The sequence below is a fragment of the Lampetra planeri genome, chromosome 10 (assembly GCF_965212315.1).
Source record: "Lampetra planeri chromosome 10, kcLamPlan1.2.h2, whole genome shotgun sequence".
Classification (NCBI taxonomy): Eukaryota; Metazoa; Chordata; class Hyperoartia; order Petromyzontiformes; family Petromyzontidae; genus Lampetra; species Lampetra planeri.
In genome coordinates this window covers 4,756,554-4,779,781 of record NC_136116.1, presented here as the reverse complement: position 1 = coordinate 4,779,781, position 23,228 = coordinate 4,756,554, and the positions used below count along the sequence as shown (strand labels likewise).

General features: G+C 42.6%; 1 protein-coding gene across 2 annotated transcripts; it reads left to right on the top strand.

The window, feature by feature from the left end:
* Positions 1-338: 338 nt before the first annotated feature.
* On the top strand, positions 339-23,228 carry CUL1 (cullin 1). Of its 2 annotated transcripts, none has more exons than XM_078598016.1 (22): positions 339-470; positions 6,397-6,719; positions 7,470-7,647; positions 8,120-8,287; positions 8,674-8,724; positions 9,182-9,272; positions 13,149-13,312; positions 14,036-14,198; positions 16,437-16,567; positions 17,337-17,444; positions 17,634-17,740; positions 17,864-17,912; positions 18,173-18,304; positions 18,530-18,647; positions 19,048-19,124; positions 19,324-19,455; positions 19,993-20,085; positions 20,630-20,677; positions 20,784-20,866; positions 21,180-21,285; positions 21,657-21,770; positions 21,917-23,228. In XM_078598016.1, exons 2-22 carry the CDS (start codon positions 6,580-6,582, stop codon positions 21,995-21,997), a joined length of 2,334 nt encoding a protein of 777 aa, XP_078454142.1. In that variant the 5' UTR covers positions 339-470; positions 6,397-6,579; the 3' UTR covers positions 21,998-23,228. The 2 variants fall into 2 exon arrangements, with proteins under 2 accessions (XP_078454142.1, XP_078454143.1); XM_078598017.1 differs by having other exon boundaries at positions 344-377.

The window sequence follows — 23,228 nt, the reverse complement described above, 5'->3', positions numbered from 1 at the left end:
CCTCCTACTCATCCCAGCCCCTCCCCTCCCTCCTACTCATTCCAGCCCCTCCCCTTCCTCCTACTCATCCCAGCCCCTCCCCTCTCTCCTACTCATCCCAGCCCCTCCCCTCCCTCCTACTCATCCCAGCCCCTCCCCTCCCTCCTACTCATTCCAGCCCCTCCCCTTCCTCCTACTCATCCCAGCCCCTCCCCTCCCTCCTACTCATTCCAGCCCCTCCCCTCACCCCGCCCCTCCCCTCAACCCCCTCACCCCCTCCCCTCGTCCCCCTCACCCCCCTCCCCTCGGCCCCCTCCTATTAGACGCGCCCTTGTGCGCGTGCGCCGCTGTCGCTAGGCATTGTGGGAGCCGCAGTCGTCGCGAGGAGGAGGCCTCAGGTCCGCTGCGTCTCCGCCTCGCGGAATCGCTCCTCGGTCCGTCAGCCGGAGCGCGGCGGTGACAGCGCCGCCACCGATAACGACAGCGTCAGGGTGGGCGCCACATAACGACCGTGACGACGATCTTGAACCTTGGTAGTATCGGCGAACGACGCCGAGCGGGGGTGGGGGTTGGGTCGAGGGGTTCGCGAGTTTTCACCGTCACGGCCGACTCGACTAGCGCAGGCCTCTGGGACAAAGCACGGCGGTCGCCCCGGGTCGCCTTTATTGGCGTTGGTGTCCGTTAAGGCCCTAATTGGCGATAGTTTTAATATTCGTGGGGTTGTTGTTGTTTGAGGTTCTCTGGCCTCAAGGGCGCGCGAGGCGGGAGTCGATGTCGCGGTGACCAAGGCGAGATGCGCGACGCGAATGGGGGCCGAACCATTGGGGAGGTGTTAAGCGTTGGGGGGTTGCATGGCACTGAACAACAATCGTGTTCCGTAGTAAACAGCGTTAATTACAAGGTACTAAACAATAATGTTACTTGATGGCTGAGTGCGTGTGTTAACTATTATGACTACATTATACCGTATTTGTATTGGTGCTGACCTACATGTTAACTACGGGATGTTTATTACGGAATTTGTGTATAGGCAGCGAACTGAGTGTATAATGGGAGTTCATAATTATTGGACTTTATCATCGCATTTAAGCTGTTACAGGACACGTCGCTGAAAGTGATTGCCGATGGTAAATGATGACTGAGCGGGGGCCAAGGGATGGGATTGATGTTGTGTACAAGAGAACACCCACTGAGATGAAGCTGTGAAATCTGTTGGTGTGTCTTAGCTATCGTAGTTATATCATTACTATGCTTTATATGAAGCTCATGTTATATTATTTATTGTTATTGATGCTGAATTTATCTGGATCCTATTGGTCTTCATATATTTAGCTCTGCTGAGCTGAATGTGTTATATGATATTGTTGCTGTACTGTATGTTTTTTTGATTACAGGAATGTGAATGTATTGGTGCCTGACTGTTATTTATAGGACTCGTTACATAATTACTAGACTGAACTGCGTGTTGTGATCGCCATGGATAGAGGGTGTTATATATAGTTATAGTATTGTGCAGTATTGGTGGCTAGGAACACCGTCATTTCGGAGTAGAATTATGGTTGATTATAATGTTAAGTGTAACGTAACTGATTTTGGGTGTGTGCAGCATGTGAAATACTATTACATTTTACTCTATAAAATATCTTATTGTAATATATACTATTTTTACTGTAATGCTGTATTTTCGATGTTCTTATTTCAGTTACTTTACTTCGTTATCACAAGTACGTTATTTTTACTGTATTAATATGAGTACTGCCTTTTCGTACGTGAATATATGCGTTATGTTTTATACTGATTTGAGTTACATATGTGCTGTACAGCTGTGTTCATAAGTAAAATAATTTAGATAAATTGGGAGAAATATAGATTGTAAATCATAGCCTCTGTGTATCCAGACTCGCCAATCTCAATACACGTATTACATTTTTTTTAGACTCTCCTATAATATATCTGGAGATATGCTTTCACAATATTCAATCTTTCCTAAAATAATAAAGAGGGTTACAGTATTATACATCTATCGGGTATCTATAAAGAAAATTTCAGACTTCAATCCACTGCTGGATTAAGGCCTTCAAATGTAATGCCATGGGGAATGTTGGACCATACTTCCGCACAGATCCGTGCGTTTTGCCGAAGGTGGTGGTGGGGGGCCGTGGGCATGACGGGTTCATATATGAATATTGGCTGATGTTCACTTGTGGCCCGAAGTTGAACTCTTGTTTTCTGGGTTCGTAGTGCGCTTCTCCAACCACTGTGCCACAGTACATTTGATTGTAGGCCGTTGAAGCTCGAAGTGATTGCGAAAGGGCTCCAGACAATGGGATCAAGTCCATGAGCTGGATCACGACAAGCTGCGTTAAGAAGCTCTCCGTCGCTTCTGGACCTGGCAACAAGCATCTAGCCGCTTGTGGGGGCCACTTTAATTATTATATGGTTACATATGTAATTGCCCAGGGCTGTTTGTGGTTTTAGTAGATTGCGTGAGTGCTTGTATCAGTACCGCATACTTTATATACTTATTGGTACTTGTTTGTGTGTGTCTGTATGAAATGATTATACAGTGTGCTAATGTGATTGACACGTGCATTCTATTGATGTCCTAAGGACCGGAAATTTGAAATTGAACCTTATGGCGGGGTCCCGAATAAACGGAAGTCAAAATCGTAATTATATATTTTTGGCGACTCCGTCCCACCGCGCACATAAACGCCGCGACCCACCTTGCGTGGACCATTCTGTTGCCATGTCTTCCAAGCGCAGCGATGACGAATGAGCAGAAGAAGCTAAACTTTAATTAGCGCATCGTGTAGAGCTCGTCAAGAGGAATAGATTGCCGTATCGTTCGCCTTTAACAAACATTTAATGACGTCGCAACGCAGTTAATGCGAGAGCCGGGGGCTTATTGGACCCCGGGGTCCCGCCATAAGGTTCAATTGTTGAGTGCTTATATATGACACCACACTTTTAATTTGTAACCCAAAAATATCGTGTGCCCTATTTGTATGCATCCAAGAGTTTTTATCTGTACGTTTTGATGGACGCTGAAGCCAAATTTTTAATCGTACTTAAAAATCCCAAAACATGATTTTCAAATACTCTATGAAGCAAACATTTTGAACTCGCTTCCTTTTTAACGTACTAAAATTAATGTATACTTTAGATGCACAGATATTGGCACTTGCTGAGTGTGTTATAATGTGTGTTATCGTGTCTACTGTACATTGGTACTACTGAGTTCTTGGTGTGTGTAGTACTCGGTCAATATGCATTGGTGCTTTCCTGATTGTGAGTTTATAGCTACAATATTACAATACATATTTAGGTGTGGAAACTGGGGTCTGTGTTTTAAATATAGTCATAATTTTCAGCCCTTTGTCAATCCACTGCAGGATGATAGCCTCCCCCATGCCATGTCAGTATTGGAATTTAACCATACCTCCTCACGCTGGTCAGTGGAGCTTGGTGAAGGGAGTGCCTGGGACCGGTTCAAATATTGCTCACCACTGATGTTAGCCGTGGCTTGGAATCGCACGCTGATATATAGCAGTATTGTGTTTATAGTACTATATAAAGATATATCAAGTTGATATTGATTTGTTATTGTGTGTCAGTAGGTAAAGTATGTGTATTGTTAGTGAGCTTTGTGAAATGCCATTATTTTTTACACTTGGTATTGTTATTAAGATCTGTGTATAAAGGATATATATTGACTGTACCATTATCATAAGTGGTACGGGTATGTCTGCATGTAAACTGCACGTGTAGTTTTATTGTTACTGGATATTTGTCTACTCTTATGTACTGTATTTGTATCGCTGTTGGTACAGTTGTGTAACTATATCCATGGTATTGACCACTTCGTAATGTATTAGTGTGTGTGTGTATATGTAAAATATACTTGTAATTTGTCGACTGTGTACTGATTCTGTGTATGTATGTTGAACTTCTTTTGCACCGTACGTAGCCAACCGTGCTAATCAGATGCGGGGGAAGGAGAACAAACTAAACAGCATTTCTAAAGAGATGTGTGTACCATGCAGTGTATATTGGTATAGCTAAAGAAACTTATTTGCTGTGTAGTTGTATTATCAAGATATTTTTGCGTTGTGATATTGTTGCCGCTGTGGCATTGTTTTCACAATGGTTTGTGAACGTCAAAATATGGGAGTGACTCCAAAAGGGTTCCGTTGCCACTTCATTGTTGTGAGAAGATCAGTTTGAGTCTAGTTTGGCATGGTAGGCATACCTGAGATTTGATCAATTGTCATTCGGTCACAATTTGAATCCTGAATCAACTATTGTCTCATTTGTATCGTCTTGTTCATATGGTAGTACACGCCTGTAAGCCAATACTTGTAGATGAGGGTTTGTGGATCATACAAACATGAAACTCAAAAACCGGCTAGACTGCAAGGTGATCTGAAGATAGTACACAAATTGAATTGAATCAATCTGTGTAGTTTTGAGTATCTCCTCGTTTCTTTTCTCAGTACTGTTGAATTCCTCTCAAGCCAACTACTTGTGAAATTGGCCAAACTTCCCAATACTGACCCTTCTGTAAATTTTCAGGCTCGGTGATGCTTTCATGGATAAACCAAGGGTAGTATTATAAAACCTCACTGAGCAATATTGGGGAGCATTCGTAGTACTAAAACACACTAGACGCTGCTGATTATCCCTTGCATAGTGAAACCAATTATGAGTTTGCATGTTTAGACATATGTTGGTTAGTTTGCTTGCATTAGTTAGGTTAAGTCCGAACCTGGCAAGCCAATAGACCGAAGTCTTTTTCTTGAGATAGAGCAACACTTTGTTTTCGCGTTTTTATGGTTCATTTTCAATTTATTCTTCTAAATGGTGGTATTCTTGGATGTTTTTACTAGGTTTAGCTATATTTATTATGGTGAATTTTCTAGCATTAACCTTCCACGTATTTAATTGTTGTTGATTTATGGAAGTACAGTATTAACATTCCTGCTATTGTTGCTATGATTTTAATGCAGAATCTAACTTTCCCTTAATGTTCTAACTGTTGTTAAGCTTCACAGTACTACGATCCATGTTATAATGAAACCACCTGTATATGTTGATTTCGTGGTAAGGCCCTGTTTTTTCTCATTGCAATTTATTATTAACCCTGCCCATTGTGGACAGACGACAAATGTAAACAGCGTTGCACGTTGCTTGGGAACAGCAGGTTAGTTTCACTCAAGCTCCCTCTTTGCCTCTCACTCAATAGGGCTTGGGCTTTTTTGGCAGCACAGCACATTTCACACTTGTGGTGGTGTTTTGTTCTTGTGATAATTGTTGTGGACTTTATCTTGCAGTGTAATGCTTGTCACAAGTGTAAGCAGGTCATTGTTTCACCAGTGAAAATCAACACAATTAGAAAATTTACTTTAACATGCCCTTCATGATGCATCACTGGCATTATATAAAAATGCGGTTTGTCCGGTGTGGGATTGGGGCAAGCATTGGCTAGATTTTGACTACCTCATCTGATATGGAGAATGTGTTGGGTTCCATCTTGACCCTGACACCTGTATATTTGGAGTTTGCATGTTCTCCCTGTGGTCGCATGGATTTTTTTCCCGGGTTCTCTGGTTTTTCCCTCCACATTTATAAACATGCGTTTAGAGTATTTGGCTGCTATCAATTTGCACATGATAAGCCACTTCGTTGAGCTATCATTTGTGGCCAGGTTGCTCCTGAAAAAGAGCTTGGTGGGCCTTACCTGGTACAATAAAAAATATATAATTTAGTTTTAAATAAAATAGTTTTTTTGTGGGGTATTTAATATAAGCCCTCATTTGTTTTCATGACTTGATAACCAGCTTCTGCTAGCCTTAGTTCTGGACATAACGTAGCACCCAAGGCTCAAGACATTAGTCCCCAGCTTCACGAACCATGACTCCCATGAGCTCGCACATCTTCCTGCCTTCCCCCACTCCAACCAAATCTGACCCTGAGCCTTACCCTCTGTAGCAGGGTTATGGTAAAGTGATCTTTAAAAAAGTCACGTAAAGTGTAGCCAAATCAGTGGTTTTGCCTTTACTAATTTAAGCTAAAATAAATGTCTTTTTTATAATTATACACTGTTGAACACTAAAACAGTAAAATTAACAAAGTAAGTGTCCTAGAGATCATAGATCCCTACCACATTGAGCCTGTGATATCATGACTTGTTTCTGAGTCAACTTGGCGAAATGTGCATTGAGGGTCAAAAAGTGAGCCCAGGGGATTGGGGTCTAGAATTCTTTAACCTGGGCTAAGCTGCAATAGGAACCTGGGCTCTCTGGTATCCGTAATGTGCCTGTTGAGCCATTGTAGTTCATATTTGATGTGGAATTGAGACACAAAACACTGCCTTTATTTGTATCACTACAATTATTCTGTTTTTGTGTTTTACAGAAAAACGTTCAAGTCGTGCGTGACTGAAAGCTTCTACTAAACCTAGATAGTCTACTCATTGCTTGGGATGCAACCCTAAGCCTTCGGGTGCGGCAAGACCCGGATAGTCAAGAGAGTGGTGGAGAGAGGCAGGCGCCCGGCTTTGGAGGAGAAGGACGCTCTGTGCGCCGTGAGGTCAAAAAGATGTCTGCCAGCAGAGCCCCAAACCCGCATGGCCTCAAACAAATCGGCCTCGATCAGATATGGGATGATTTGAAGGCGGGCATCCAGCAGGTGTACACGCGACAGAGCATGGCCAAATCACGCTACATGGAGCTCTACACGTATCCTTTTCTACGTCCGTGTTGCAAAGACTTGTCGGCAACTTACGGCTCTAGCTGCATGTGGCTTGTTAAGGGTTTCTTCGTGACATTATTTATTAAGAACCGTCTAGTATTCACATTGCGGCTCTTGAAATATTGAGGTTTTTTTATTAAACAAACTCCGTGTTATTTTGTTTGCCGAAGCCCGGCTCTAAGCATAACAAATATTGCAACTTGTTTGTATAAGGGCATGCATTGGGTCTAGTTTGGATGCCCAAAACTATGGCATGTATTTTAGAGGTAACAGGTAGTACAATCAGAAGTCAAATATTCATTTAACACTGTTTATGTCCCATTACTCGAACCACAACTTGGAGATATTGGAGTCACCTGGCCAAATGTACGGCCTACCTGAACTTGGCATGTTTTTGAGTGGTATAAATTACATCAAATCTGGAGAAATAGTTTTGGGTGTGTTTTTTGAGGACATCAGATTTTCTAACCATCGGAGGCAGTGTGGCATGTTTTCACTTTTTTAAAGTAACAGCAATGTTTCAGATAAAAAAAAAACCTTTCGTAGCACATCTTAGTTACATTAAGAACTAGCTTTTACTCAAGTTACATTTAGTTTAAAAGCTATTTTATAAAATAGATGAGAACTTATGATATGTACTGGAAGGTTGCTTTATCATACATTTATATACAGTTATTGAAAAAATAAACTTGTTGTACCTGTGTGTACAGCCACTTCCTTAACAGCATACATGAAAGACATGTTTACAACTACTGCACAAGTGTGCACCAGGCCAATCAGGCGCGCTCGGGGGCGATGGCCAACACCAGCAAGAACAAGAAGGGTCAGCCATCGGGTGGTGCGCAGTTTGTGGGCTTGGAGCTCTACAAGCGTCTCAAGGATTTCCTCAAGATGTACCTCCTCAACCTGCTGAAGGTGCCTGCTGTGGGGCACACTATTGGTTGTTATTACGCCTGCCATGTGAACTTTGAGAGCACAATCGTTAGGAAGTACACATGTATGTTGAACTTCTTTCGCACTGTACGTAGCCAACCATGCCAATCGGAGGTGTGGAGGAAGGGCAACAAACTTGGCACAAAAGCACCCTTAATAACAATGAAATGCATATATTGTCACGTGGCATAAGTGTCCAGTTTTCTCCAGAGCTGTTGTGTAGCAATTGTATATGTTTACATGCATGGCTGTGTCAGGGAAGCCTATTAAAAATCCTTGCAGTGGGTTAAACCATAATTTATTTCCATAGCTGCTGCTTTGTTCAGACCCAGACTTTCACATCAATGCACAGTTGTCGGTCACAACATGTTACTAACCACGCCTGCTGGTCTAGGCACTGCAAAATTCAATCTGAGTGCTGATGCATTATGCTTCGTAATATTGATTTCCACAGGACGGTGAGGACTTGATGGACGAGGGTGTGCTGAAATTTTACACTCAGCAGTGGGAGGACTACCGCTTCTCCAGCAAGGTGCTCAATGGCATCTGCTCTTACCTCAACCGCCACTGGGTGCGGCGAGAGTGCGATGAGGGCCGGAAGGGTATCTACGAGATCTACTCGGTAAGGAGCCGGCCCGCTGTGCCACTCTAAATTAGTTTTTTCCAGGTTACTTGGCAGTCTAAATAATTTTGTAGCCTATGATTCATGTATCTAGCTACGACTACAACGAGCTTACTGACATTCCAAGAAATCTAAATTATGCAGCATTGCCCAAATTAGGTTGTACACTTCATGACATTAAACACGATGCATTTTTTACATTTAATTTGTCAAAAAATAAACTTTTGGTATACAGGGGAGACTGCTCAAATGTATGAATGTCAGTGAATGCTTTTTTTTTTCTTGCTCAAAGTTCACAGCACAGCTTTGTGTGGCAGTGGGCTCACTGTAATTTACTCTACGTTTTGTTTTGAGCCATCGGTTTGATTCCATGTTATCATTGTCAGCTTGCACTGGTGACGTGGAGGGAGTGCCTCTTCAAACCTCTCAACAAACAGGTGCGTTTAGGATTGTGAACTTGTCAGCTGTTATGACTCTTGTGTGTAATAACTTAAATTGAAAGTTACTACAAAATGATTTGGGCACGTGTGTATATTTCGATTTAAAGCTTTCGTGACTGCAGGGATTCATCTTCTTGGTTCTTTCGGTAAAGTCACGTAGAAGGGAAATAATAAAATTAAAAAAATAAAACATAATAATAATTCTCACGACGTTTCGGCCACAACGCAAGCAGCCGTCCTGAGGTGAAGAACAGGTTTGTCAGAAAGACAGACCTGTCGGAAAGATAGACCTGTTCTTCACCTGAGGACGGCTGCTTGCGTTGTGGCCAAAACGTCGTGAGAATTATTTTATAATGTTTTATTTTTATTATTTTACTATTTCCCTTCTACGTGACTTTACCGAAAGAACCAAGAACACGTGTGTATACTTGAGCACATTGTATTGTTTATACAGGTCACCAATGCAGTATTGAAGCTGATTGAGAAGGAACGAACTGGAGAGACGATCAACACCAGGCTCATCAGTGGTGTTGTTGGGTCTTATGGTAAGTGTCCGATTTATTTCTATATATATTTGATGTAGAGCAGTCCATTTATATTATAGTAGCGTGAAGTACCCGGCGTTGCCCAGGGGAAAAATATATTTCAAAACTTGTCTTGAAAACATAACATATACATACACAAATACGAAGCTATTGTGAAAGCCCGGCGTGCCATTTGTCCATTTGTCCGTCAACAAAATGATAGGCTTGCAGAAGTCCAAAAAGTTATAGAAAGTTGTGGGTAAATAGTTGCTCTAAAAGGTTTCCGAAAATTGTCGACCCCCCCCTCTCAAAATATTTTTACCCCCGCATAGGAATATATACATACACACCCTACATACAATAGAGTGAGTAGTATCTATTGACTCTGTAGTTGTATGTACTGACTGCACAGTAGTATCTACTGACTGTTTTGGAATATTTACTGACTGTAGTAACTACTGACTGTAGTCGTATTTACTGACTCAATAGTAGTATCTACTGACTGTACAGTAGTATTTATTGAGCCCAGTAGTAGTTACTGACTATATAGTAGTATCTACTGAATATAGTAGTAACTACTGACCGTAGTAGTATTTACTGACTCTTTAGTAGTAATACTAACTCTATAGTAGTAGCAGTAACTACTGACTCTGCAGTAGTGTCTAATGACTATAGTAGTATCTACTGAATCTATAGTAGTATCTACTGAATCTATAGTAGTATCTACTGACTATAGTAGTAACTACTAACTCCATAGTAGTATCTGCTGACTATAGTATCTGCAGACTATAGCAGTATCTACTGACTCTATAGTCATATCTACCGACTCTGCAGCAGTATATACTGACTCTAGTGGAATCTATTGACTATTGTAGTATCTACCAACTCTACGGTAGTACCTACCGACTCGAGTAGTATCCACTGACTATAGTAGTTACTAACTCTATAGTAGTTTCTACTGACTGTATAGTATCTCCTGACTATAGTCGTATCTGCCAACTCGATTGCAGTACCTGCTATCGCTACAGCAGTGCATGCCGACTAACGGTATCTGCTATCTTTTTTTTTACTTATCTTTCGTGACTGCAGGAATTCATATTCTTTGGTTCTTTCGGTAAAGTCACGTAGATATAAAATAATAATAATGAACAACAACCGCTTGTGTTGCGATCGAAACGTCGTGAGCTTTTGTTTTTTTTCATTTTTTTATAATTTTTATTTTATTATTTTTTATCTACGTGACTTTACCGAAAGATCCAAAGAATATGATATCTACTATCACTACAGTTGTACATGCTGACTGTAGCGTTATCTGCTATCACTACAGTAGTACATGCTGACTCTATAACAGTATATATCGACTCGATAGCACTAACTTAACAGAGTGCCGTCATGAGGCCTAGTCCCGTGCATAGCCCCCGGCCTCGCCTAGATTGCCTAGCCGGCCGAGGTGGCACCTTGACAGGCTGGGGCTGGGCTGCTACCCCCCTGCCTGCTCTACAATAATATAATCTAAGGACTATAATAGTAGTATCTACCGACCCTATAATAGTAAGTGCACACATTGGGGAGAAGAGGACATCCCACTGTGAAGAATTTACCTCTGCATTGTGTTTTTTTTGCATTTTTAACGCGAATTCCCCCCCACCGATCGCGTGTGCGTTGCTCTGGCAACCACCATGGAGCCGGCTTTCGCGCATGCGCAGATGCGTGCTCTGGTGCCACCCTGTGCTTATAAAAGGGAATACATTGTTAATTTAACTACTTGAAAGTTGACAGATGTGAAATACGAATAGCGCTTTTTCATTACGGGGCATACAACGTGGTATCCATGTACTTTTTCGATACGTAACCCCCACAGTTTGTTAGTTATAAACGTCACAAGGTACCCGCGTAGACATCAACAACCACCATTCGCCACTAAGTGGCGGTGACGTCACCACGACGCTTGTGCTAGGTTATGTGCACCTTGAGGCCACGTGAAGTGTCGGATGCCCGCTGGCAGGAGGTCACGGGGCAGACCCAGATGCCACAGGTTGACTGACTGAGACAACTGGCTGATGCACCACCTTTTCCCCCTACTGTGCCAACTTGCTGTGCTTTAGCCACCCAGCGCTCCGCTCGTTGTTGTGAGCGTCGCTCCTCCGCCCTCCGTTGTTGTTGGAGGGCGACTGCCTCCAACTGCCCAGTAGGGTCCTTCACGAGCCTCCTCCACAGAGGCCGATCTTGACACCGCTGGTACCAGTCATCGGCAAGTCCACTCGGCTCCACATCCTCCTGTACCACATCACTCCATCTCTTCTCTAGCCCGTGCCGTGCCCGTTTCGCCCCCTCGATCCGGCCGAACAAAAGCTGTTTAGGCATGCGGTGGCTGGGCATGCGGGCTACATGACCCAGCCAACGCAGCCTTGCCTGCCGGAGGAGCGCACCGATGGGACTTTGTCCAGATCTTTCAAGGATTTGTGAGCTCCTCGCACAATCCAGCCTGGTTAAACCCAGGATGGATCGTAGGCGGGCCAGCCTAAATGTTTCTAACAGGCGAAGATGTTCAATTAGGGGGGTCCACGTTTCGCAAGCGTAGAGAAGGGAGGGAATGACCGTGGCCGAGAAGACTTGAAGCTTCATACGGAGCGACAGACCAGATAGCTTTCACACAGCGTTACGCAACCGATGAAAAGATAAAGCCGCTCGACTGATTCCGAGTGAGACCTCTGCTGTTAAACCAGAGCCGGTCATGAGCACACTGCCCAGGTATGGGAAACTCTCCTCTCTCCACAACTGCCCTATCACCAATTGGGAGTTGTGGGGGTGGAGTGTCCCATGGTACAAAATACCCAGGCAGGTGCTTAGTTTTGGTGGGGCTGATGGTAAGGTCCCACCTCTTAGTGGCAAGCTCCAGGTTCAGCAGCAGCGCCTCCAATTCCTCCTCTGAGTGAGCAGCAATTTCCAGATCATCGGCATACATAACATGGTTGAGCAATAGGGAGCCATCCCTTGACCGCACCCGGGCATCGATCAGCCTTCCATTGTATCTATACCAGATAGAAATTCCTCCAGTACAGCTATTGAAGGCTTCACGAACTGCGTGGTCGAAATAGATGTTAAATAATGTGGGAGCCAGAGGACATCCCTGTCGCACCCCAAGGTGTACAGGGAATGGCTCCGACTCCCGGCCACGTAGTTTTACCCGGGCCTGCTCACTATCATGAAGGGTTTTGGTAGTACATGTTGTTTATGCCATTTATTGTGAAAATTCCACCACAGTTCCTATGATTACTTTTTCATTGCTTTCATGGCTTTATTTTGGTGATTTCGAAAAGTGTATTGGTTTAGCCATGTTTGTTGTACAGAGTTAGACTGATAGCCTTAATCTAAGTTGTCTTATGGTTGTTGTTGTTTGACTTGCATCCCACTGGGATTTTTGCACACAGTGTTGGTGTACGGTGTTTTTTTCTGCAATATTTTGCTGTCTTTTCTTGGATTTTCTGTTTGCACTTAGTCACATGTTCACTTTAAGATGTTTTTTGTTCATGTTTTTTTGTTTGTTGGGGTTGCACCCGATTCAAGAGCCGAATGGCTCACAGGGCTATACCTAATAAATGAACTTGAATTTGAAGGTCCTTAATGATCGCGAGCAGAGGGTCAGGGACTCCGAAAGCACGAAGAACTACCCAGAGCCCAGGCCTACTGATGGTATCATAGGCCTTGACCAGGTCAATAAAGCAGAGATGTAGGTCTTGTTGGAATTCCCTACACCTCTGCTGTAGCAGACGAACAGAAAATTTGGCAGGCACACACGCAGGCGCACACACGCAAAATTACCTTTATAGGTAAGATTCATGCACTTGGAACTGATTATGCATGTTATGTAAATCCTTAATGTGTGTGTGACTGCAGTTGAGCTTGGTCTGAATGAGGATGACCTGCATGCCAAGGGACCCACGTTGTCCGTCTACAAGGAGGCCTTTGAATCACAGTTCCTGCTGGACACGGAGCGCTTTTATACGCGCGAGAGCACAGACTTCCTTTCACAGAACCCTGTCACCGAGTACATGAAGAAGGTGAGGTTCCGAGTCTGTGCCCTGCAAGAGCATTAGTTTGTTAATTTACAAATACTCTGAAATAACTAACAAACAGACATTACTGGGAAAGTGCTCCCTTATTGAAATTAAACACCAGAATTACTGTTTATATGCTATCCTAAGTATGCATTAGCCTTTGAGATGGTGTTTATACATGTTTAATGTTCCTATACTCGGCATTGTATTTCCATAAACATCTCCCGCATCCATAATTGATCATACTCCAAGCGACACATTCCCTGATTAAGGGAAAAAATCGTACAGGTAATTGATCATAAAGTGCAATTGTGATCAATGGATTGGTCATCACGTCATGTCTAGCACATCACGTGACTACCACACAGCCTTGTTTTTATACGATATATTTGGCAGCAGCAGGACAATGAATCTACTATTCCAGTTTCATCCTTGTTATGAATCATCAGTACAGTTAAACCATTGTTGCTTACGGTTGCTTTGTGTCTCGGGCTTTGTGTGAATGGAACCCTCCGTCATCACAGTGTGTGGGGGACAGTTTTTCACTGCCTATGCGTAAAAAAAAAAGTTACAATTTCTATTGAATGAGTCTCAAACTGACCGTGCATGCAGGATGGAAACAAATACCCCGGGTGTTTTTTTAAAATACGAATCTTGTCGACCTTGCTTATGTTGCACACGTGCCTTGCTGTTGACGCCTGGTTGTCCACCCACACGGCCTTGTAGGCTGAGACACGGCTGCTGGAGGAGCAGCGGCGCGTGCAGGTGTACCTGCACGAGAGCACGCATGACGAGCTGGCTCGCAAGTGCGAGCAGGTGCTCATCGAGAAGCATTTGGAGAACTTCTACTCGGAGTTCCAGAATCTGCTAGATGATGACAAGAACGAGGGTGCGTGCTCTTGCTTTTAGTACACTTGGCTAATTAGGCTTTTGTAATAACATATGAAGATTGGTGGTGGTGCTACAGCCATTGATGATGACATGGGTTATATATTTGATATTGCTGTGATGAATTGATTGATCAAATTTAAAAGCATTATCAGTTGTCTTGGATAAAAACTACTTTCAAACTTAAGTTCAAAACACTAACATACAAATAACTATCGGACTTGATTTGAAGCTTTCATGACTGCAGGAAGTACTCTTTGGTTTGTTGGGAAAAGTCACGTAGAATGTTTTATTTATTTATTTTCTTTCTACGCGACTTTACCGAAAGAACCGAAGAGTAACTATATGACTGTCTGGTGTAAACATCAAGAACAATTTAAGAACACTGACATTTAAATGTAACAATGAATGAATACAGTGCTTGTTAATAAGGCCAAGTAAAAATGTATATTATAAATGTATTAAAAATATAAGTTTAAGAAAGTAAAGTGACTACATTGGCAACTGGAGGTAATTGAGAAATATGCACAATGTGATTTTTAAAAGGTTAACAATGACTTCGCGAATTGGGAAACAAAACGCAGTCAATCTGACCTTTTACAAAAAGTTTACTCGTAGCCTAGTTTTCGATTTAAAGCTTTCGTGGCTGCAGGGATTCATATTCTTGGTTCTCTCGGTGAAGTCACGTAGAAGGGAAATAATAACAAATTATGTGAAAACCACCTGATGATGATTGCTTGTGTTGCAATCGAAACGTCGTGAGAATTTTATTGTTTTATTTTTATTATTTATTATTTCCCTTCTCCGTGACTTTACCGAAAGAACCAAGAATATTATAATTGGTTTTTTACCCTTTTATCTGGCAACAAAACTGACACCTTTACTCCTCGTAAAAAAAGGTGTCAGTTTTGTTGCCAGATAAAAGGGTAAAAAACCAATTATCATATTTTTTACTGGCAAATGAGGTACCAATGGTGTAAATGCTTACCCCGAGCTCTCCTACTCTGATGATGCATTGTCTTTGAGTTGTGCGCCTTTTGGCGTCATCTGGTCCAACCCATATGAGACTAGGCTCTAAGGAAAGCTGTCTCGGGTGTGGACCAATCAACTTCAAGGACAGTGCATACATTATCAGAGTTATGTTTTTTGTTTGCATTATGACTGCAGGTATTGTGGTCTATGCAAACATGACTCCTTGTAAAAAAGGTGTCAGTTTTGTTGCCAGATAAAAGTGTAAAAAAACAATTATCATTCTTTTTACTGGCAAATGAGGTACCAATGGTGGAACCAAGAATATTGTAGCCTATTGTTTTTTACGACGCTCGAGTCAAGATTGATTTTAGACGCAATCGGGAGGCCAATTGATGGCAGAAACGGTTGGCGTCAACTGAGGCCGATGGCAGACCAAGCCTATTTTTGTTGCACTTGGTACGATGCCTTGAAATGCAGTGTCGTGTTTAGCGTTAAGGATTTGGATATGAGTAACGCATTTGTGAGACTTTAATATGTGTAAATACATTGAAGACAAATGTCTCACTGCATCTTTCGCCTGTCTTGAGAGACCAAAAAGCAGACTTGGGAGTAGAGGTCACAATGGTGTGGTTGAGTAATTGGTATCAGGGGTGAAAAACACACACTTGAGGTATTGAAACACGGGAAATATTTTTTAGCATTATCTTGAGGAATGTTTCAAGACAGGAATTTAAGATATTGTGAAGGTGTCTAAAAATGCATGCCATCATAGGTGCATCAAACAGGTTGGTTTAGTTTTTGTTATGTACTTGGCTCTTAACTTTTGGGATTTATTGCATGTCTGTTTTGTTGTCTTGGTGTGATTGGTGTGTGATAGGTACACTGTATATGGTTTTCTTGAACCTGTAATATGGGCATGGGCTGTTGCCTGTATAAATGCCTTATTTGGCATTCACCACATTGGGTTACAATCTTGGCAATCTCGGTTTCATTCAGTGGTGCCAAGTCAAGTGACATTGCAGTGCTTGTGCATCCCATATGTTTATTCATATCTGGATCATTTTTCTTAATATTAATTTTAGAGCTGATGATGACCACCAGCCTTGTTTTTGGTCTCAGTACACCTTGTGTATCATGCAACCATATAATAGATGCCTGCAAACAGAACTGGTTGCAAACCAACTGTAAATGCTGGAAGCGGAGCCAATATTGCCGTTGTAATTTTAGGCTGTGGAGGTAACACCGGTGTCATTGTTGGTTGTCTCAGACCTGGCGCGCATGTACAGCCTGGTGTCGCGCATCCTGGATGGCCTCGGCGAGCTCAAGAGCCTCCTTGAGACGCACATCCACAACCAGGGCCTCTCCGCCATCGAGAAGTGTGGAGAGGGCGCACTAAACGTACGACCGAGCTTAACACTCGCATAATGACGTGGTGATAACCCATATATGCGTGGCTTAAACGTCTGAGATTATGGACCAGTTTCACGTGTGTTGGCCTTTGTTACTTTGCCAATATGTCCCATCACAAGTGTAGCCGGACCCAATATATGGGGTGGTGACATGGCACAGTGGTAGCGCGATCCCCGTTTGTTGCAGAGGTTCACGGTTTGAATCAAGTGGCCGCCCTGGTTATACTGCAGGTGAATTCACCATAAAAATATGCGGTGTCTGCTTAGCCCTGGATATTAAAAAATAAACCATTGTGTGCCAGTGTCATCATGCTCAATTCTTCCAGTTTAAAATTGCTCCATTGGGATTATGGCAATTATCGCCCCCTTCTGCAAAAACTTAGCAGGGCCCTCCTGAAAGATTCATGAGACTCGGTGAAGCTTTTCTGTATAAACAAATGTAATGATGGCCAGCCATTTTCCAAGGCAATTTCGCCTTGTCATGTTTCACCCTCAAACTTGCTCTTGAGCACTTAGACCTTTTCTTTCATGGTTAAGCTCTTGTAGTTAAAAATGTTTTTGTAAAAAATGCATTTAACTGTCATGTTTTAACATTTATATTTGTAAAAGAAAACACTTCTTGTTTGATTTTTAAATAAACAGTTGGAGCGTTTTTTACAATACAATGTTTACATGCATATTTGTAGGAAATAAAGCTCCATGAAAATTTATGTTTTCATTTATTGTAGGAGTTTAATTTTCTGTGTGCACTCTGCCAGGACCCAAAGATCTACGTTCAGACAATTCTGGATGTCCACAAAAAATACAACGCGCTGGTCATGTCTGCATTCAACAATGATGCGGGATTTGTTGCATCACTGGACAAGGTACATCTTAAGGATTTATATTGTATAACCAAGTAGCACACTTGGGTTATATTGTTTGGTACTTTAAAATCCTGCATTTTACTAATTTGTTATTGCAAGCAATCCACATGTTAACATTACCAAAGGTGTACAAACTACTTTATACATACGAGTGCTGCAGTGCATTTACTTTCCCCCTTGGTGTGCCAGGCATGTGGGCGCTTTATCAACACCAATGCAGTCACTAAAATGGCCCAGACGTCAAGCAAATCCCCGGAGCTCTTGGCACGCTACTGTGACTCCCTGCTAAAGAAGAGGTGGGTGGAGTAATGTCAAGTGTTTTGTGTGTTTTTTTATATATATAGTGTTTCTCTACTGAAGTTTGAGTTTGAGAACTGTTTAAGGACCTTGTATAAATACAAATTAATTTGTTTTTTTAGTTCAAAAAATCCCGAGGAAGCAGAGCTAGAAGACACACTTAACCAAGTGGTGAGTTGCTGTTGGATTTGAGCATTTTCGTTTTTTTTTTTCCCAAGTTCATTGCTTTGCTCTTATCTTTCTACTCGCATCCGTATGCTAAAATTTCACGCCTAATAATATTGGGAATGCTGTAATTGTAGTCCCAATTGTGTGTAGCTTTACAGAGGCACTTTCACGACTGTAAAATGGGGGATCTGAAGTTTGAATTTCCATATTGATGGTGTGTATTTTGGTTAAGAGTTAATGCAGCCCTGTGCTGATGGGTGCAGATGGTGGTGTTCAAGTACATTGAGGACAAGGACGTTTTCCAGAGGTTCTACGCCAAGATGCTGGCCAAGCGACTCGTCAACCACAATAGTGCCAGTGACGACGCAGAAGCCAGTATGATCTCCAAGCTTAAGGCAAGTGTCACTCATTGTTCAGTTTTTGACCACCAACAGTACAGATGGCTCTGAACTCGAATGGTTACATCTGTGGACAATGCCTGATTTGTTATTGTGCAAGTGCGGCCCAGTGTATTTGTCATCCAGAAATGGTTGCTTCATCATGTACAGAGATGATTATTCTTCCAACTGTACATGCGTATAACTCTAAAGGAGCATCGCCCATTGTTGCCTCACACACAGCAAGCTTGTGGGTTCGAGTACACGTCCAAGCTGCAGCGCATGTTCCAGGACATTGGGGTCAGCAAAGACCTCAACGAGCAGTTCAAGAACCACCTAGCCAACTCCGAGCCACTAGACTGTAAGCAACTAAGATGCATTGGACAGCACACACACACACGTATGTATAAAACAGAAATTGTGGAATTTGTATGCTATAACATTCCTGCGGAGGGAGCTGGTAGGAACGTTGGGTTGCTGGGTCAACGGCGGCATGGTGTATTCCGCAAATATGGCCGACTGTGAGGGCGGGCACAAGCCAGTGTGTGGGTAGGTTAAACGTTGAGTTTAAGGGCACCACGGGGTGACCAGCCCCTCCCCACCCAGCTCCTCCCAGCCCCTCCCTGCATGACGGACAGATGGATACAATAATCCCCTGTGGCCTGGTCTAACCAGGAGGTTCCTACCAGTATAATTGTTTTTTGATCTGAATTGCAATGGGTATCCATTGTGAGCTAATTATAACATGTATCACTTTGTAGTGGACTTCAGCATCCAAGTATTGAGCTCTGGCTCCTGGCCTTTCCAACAGTCCTGCACCTTCGCTCTACCATCTGAGGTACAGCCACACAGGTTGAACATGTTACGGTAATGTCTCTGATGAATTTACAGAGTCGTTAAGGCCTTGTTCAAGCAGTTTCTTTGGTTTTGCTTGCAAAAATGCTTCAGCTTTGCTGACCGTGAAATGCAATCGGTGCTGTGCATTATTTTGTATTGCCGAAACATAGCATTGCATATGCTACTCCTTGTGCCCCCAGCTTGAGAGGAGCCACCAACGTTTCACCACGTTCTACTCAAGCCAGCACAGTGGCCGCAAGCTCAGCTGGCTCTATCAGCTGTCCAAAGGGGAGCTGGTCACCAACTGCTTCAAGAACCGCTACACATTGCAGGTCCGCATGCCTCACATTTACAATGTCAAGAGAATTTCATATCCTTAAAAGCTAAAACTGTTGCACCAATTCAAATTCCGCTTGGTTAAGAAATTTCACTTCAGGCACCTCACTGTCCAGGAATCCCCTGCTATCAGTTGGCTTGTTATGCGTTGTTTTGCATATATGTTGCTGATGAATTGGGGGACATTTCCTTATAAGTTTAACTCTTCGCCTTGTGTTCTTTTTACATGTTTCGCGCAGTATTTAAACTCGGAACCAACATTCGTAAAAACGGATTTTTGTCACGTAATCCAGTACTGCACGAGAGCGTAGTGTACAAACGAAAATCTTCATAGAAATAAAGATAATGCATTTCATAATGAAGTTACACTTTCAAAGTAAACACCTGCAAAGCCTCTTGTTTTGAATAGATTGTCTACGTCACATTAAAGTGTGCAATTTCAATTTTGCCGGGAAACAACCATGCAGAAGTGACTGCTCACTTGCATTGCCCTTGGTGCATCGTGTTGACTCAATGCGTTTGCTGCCCCAAAGGCGTCAACGTTTCAGATGGCGGTTTTGCTGCAGTACAACTCGGAAGATTCCTACACCGTACAGCAGCTGCATGAGAACACGCAGATCAAAATGGTAGGTGCTCAAGTGAATGTGAGAAAAAAGGGCTCCTCCACCTAATATGGTAATCTTCACATTCTTTTCGCAGAGATATTTTAATTCCGATTTAAAGCTTTCGTGACTGCAGGGATTCATCTTCTTGGTTCTTTCGGTAAAGTCACGTAGAATGACTTTACTGAAAGAACCAAGAAGATATTTTAATTCGTTTTGCCAAAATGTGATTATTAGCTTGTAGCTGTCATCTGCCTCCAGAGGTGGAACGATGTCAATGGAGAACTGCTGGACCCAAATTCTTATTCTTTGGTTCTTTCGGTAAAGTCACGTAGATTAAAAAATAAAGTGAATAAAAAAAACAATAACATTAATGTAGACTGGAGCCTGGTTATTAAGTTTGAGTGTACTGGCAGTCTGTAATGTAGACCAGCAATGGTTATTAAGCTGTGCTGGACCCAAGTTTGTGACTACCCTTTTTTAGATTTGTAAATTGTATGCTTTTGTTTGTATTTTTTTCCCAAATCTTTATCCTCTTTGATCGTGTCTTGATTTCATCTAATTCCAGGACATTTTGGTGCAAGTGTTGCAGATCCTGCTCAAGTCTAAGCTTTTGGTGCGTGACATTTAAATACCAAGTCTCTCACAATCCGCACAGAAGCAACCATTTGCTTTTGAATAAAGGCTTTGCTAACGGTTACCCTTTAATGTTGTGGATGCAGGTGTTGGAAGATGAAAACACAAATGTGGATGAGGTGGACCTGCAGCCAGAGACTCTCATCAGACTGTTTTTGGGCTACAAAAAGTAATCTCGGCTTTTAAATTGTTTTGAAATATTTTCTCACATTGTCACTGCATTGTCGAATGCAATGTTTTTGTAAAACAAACTAGCGTTTAATTGCAAATGGCGTCTCACTATGCAAAATGCCAAAAGTTCGTTTATTTAAAATGGCCATTTTCCACATTTTGATGTGCATACTTACGTGTGAATATAATCTGATGGACACAATAACATGGGTCTACAGGCTCCATTGGGCATTGGGAGGAACTCTGCTGGCGAGTTGTGACATGTGGCAGAAGTGACGGGTGTGTGACTCGCTCGTGCGTTTGACTGGCAGCAAGAAGCTGAGGGTGAACATCAACGTGCCGATGAAAGCAGAACAGAAGCAGGAACAGGAGACGACACACAAAAATATAGAGGAGGACCGCAAGCTCGTCATACAGGTCGGCGAGCCTGCTTGGGTGGCATTGTGTGGCATTGTGTGGCATTGTGTGGCTTGCTAGAATGCAGCACAGTAATTGCTATTTGCATTGCCGCTTGAGTGAAGATCCCATTTTCATGCCAATCTGTACAGTGTGGCATGTATTAGTTAATTCTGCAATATAAAAAGTACAGTGAGCAATGTGGCACCTCTTCAGAGCATTTTAACCTACACTTTTACGTTTGAACTTTTTTTGCTTTTTAAGTTTGGTAAACTTTTTTTTATTGTAAATGTGGTGTGTGCCCAGCAGCAATACATTTCAGTCTCAGATGTGCAAGGTTTTCTTGTCAGCTTAACAATGAATTGTTCCCATCCATTATTCCATGTCCACAGGCTGCGATTGTGCGCATCATGAAGATGCGGAAGGTGCTCAAACACCAACAGCTGCTGGCGGAGGTGCTCAACCAGCTGTCTTCCCGTTTCAAGCCACGTGTGCCCGTCATCAAGGTGCAATTAACAAGTTCCTTTTAGTTAATGATGCTTGTTTGAGGCACACACACCTTTGCTATAATTTTCCACATACTTTGGTCCCACTGGTGAAACGTATACATTCCGCGTGCCGACTAATCCCTTGCTCAATGTTTATCCCACAGAAATGCATCGACATGCTCATAGAGAAGGAATACCTGGAGAGGGTAGATGGAGAAAAGGACACCTACAGTTACCTGGCCTAGGCAAGGTGTTTGTGGCTGGGCATCCCCCCCCCTGCCACCACCTGCTGGTGCTATGGTTCTGCTGCAAGCAGAAGCTGCAGTTTATTTGAACTCCCTGTGGCTTCAACATCCCTGGTCGTGCGCCTCACGGTGAAAGGAACCGAACCGGCACTGCTCACTTATATGTAAATTCTGTGCTGTTTATATTATATACTATTTTATTTTACCAGGCAAAGCCCACTTGAGCGATTAGCTCTTTTTCAGGTGACCTGGCCACATGTGGTAGCTCATCAAGTGGCTTGTATCATGTGGGAATTGATAGTAGCCAATAATCTAAACGCATGTTTCTAAACGTGGAGGGCAAAACCGGAGGACCCGGAGAAAAACCACGCGACCATGGGGAGAACATGCAAACTACGAATATACAGACATCTTCAGGGTCGATCGAACCCACGACCTCCTGCATATAAACTTGTGCATACTTGACGAGAGGTCGCATGTATAAAAAAAGCGCTGTCACCAGCAGCTTCACCATGGACTGAACGTCATTTTAAGCATCTGGCTTCATTGCGAGTTGTAAGAAAAACCCCACTGTCTACTGCCAAGTGTCTATTGGAACATTTAAGTGTAACTTCATTGTGTAATATCCACTTTTTTGGTTTGCAATGTTTTGCTGTATCCACTCAAGTTGGTATTGTAAAGGAAGGCCAGGTTTGTTTCTTGGGTTGTAAAGGTCAGTTGATTAGAAAACCATAACATAACTGAATATATTGATGGTTTATTTGCTTAAAGGTGATGCGTCTCCATTGTTGTTTCCTGCATGGCTTGCTGCAATGATGGATTTGTTTGGCTTTTTTCCACTTTCAAGTGGGAAACTGAGCCTTTTTAAACAAAAGTCCTTTAACTTGCCTTCAATACAAATAACATCAGTCTGCCAGTGGCTATATAAAGCGTTTTAAAGATTAAATGAAAAAGGTGTGAAAGTGTGCGTGCACGAAGAATTGTCGACTCCAGCTGTTTTAATTGCACCTGTGATTTTGCTTGTAAACGTAAAACTGTTTCTTTTCCAACTGTGATGTATCCAGATATTGTGCAGCAAACCAACACTTGACATTTTGGCTGTGGATGGGGCATGTTTGGCTTTACAGTTTTATACGATTTTTTGTTGACTTTATACCCAATGGGGTTTTATTTTGAAGTCCCTGTAAATAGGTTTGTGTAGTTGATTAAACGGTAAAAACAATGGAAAAAA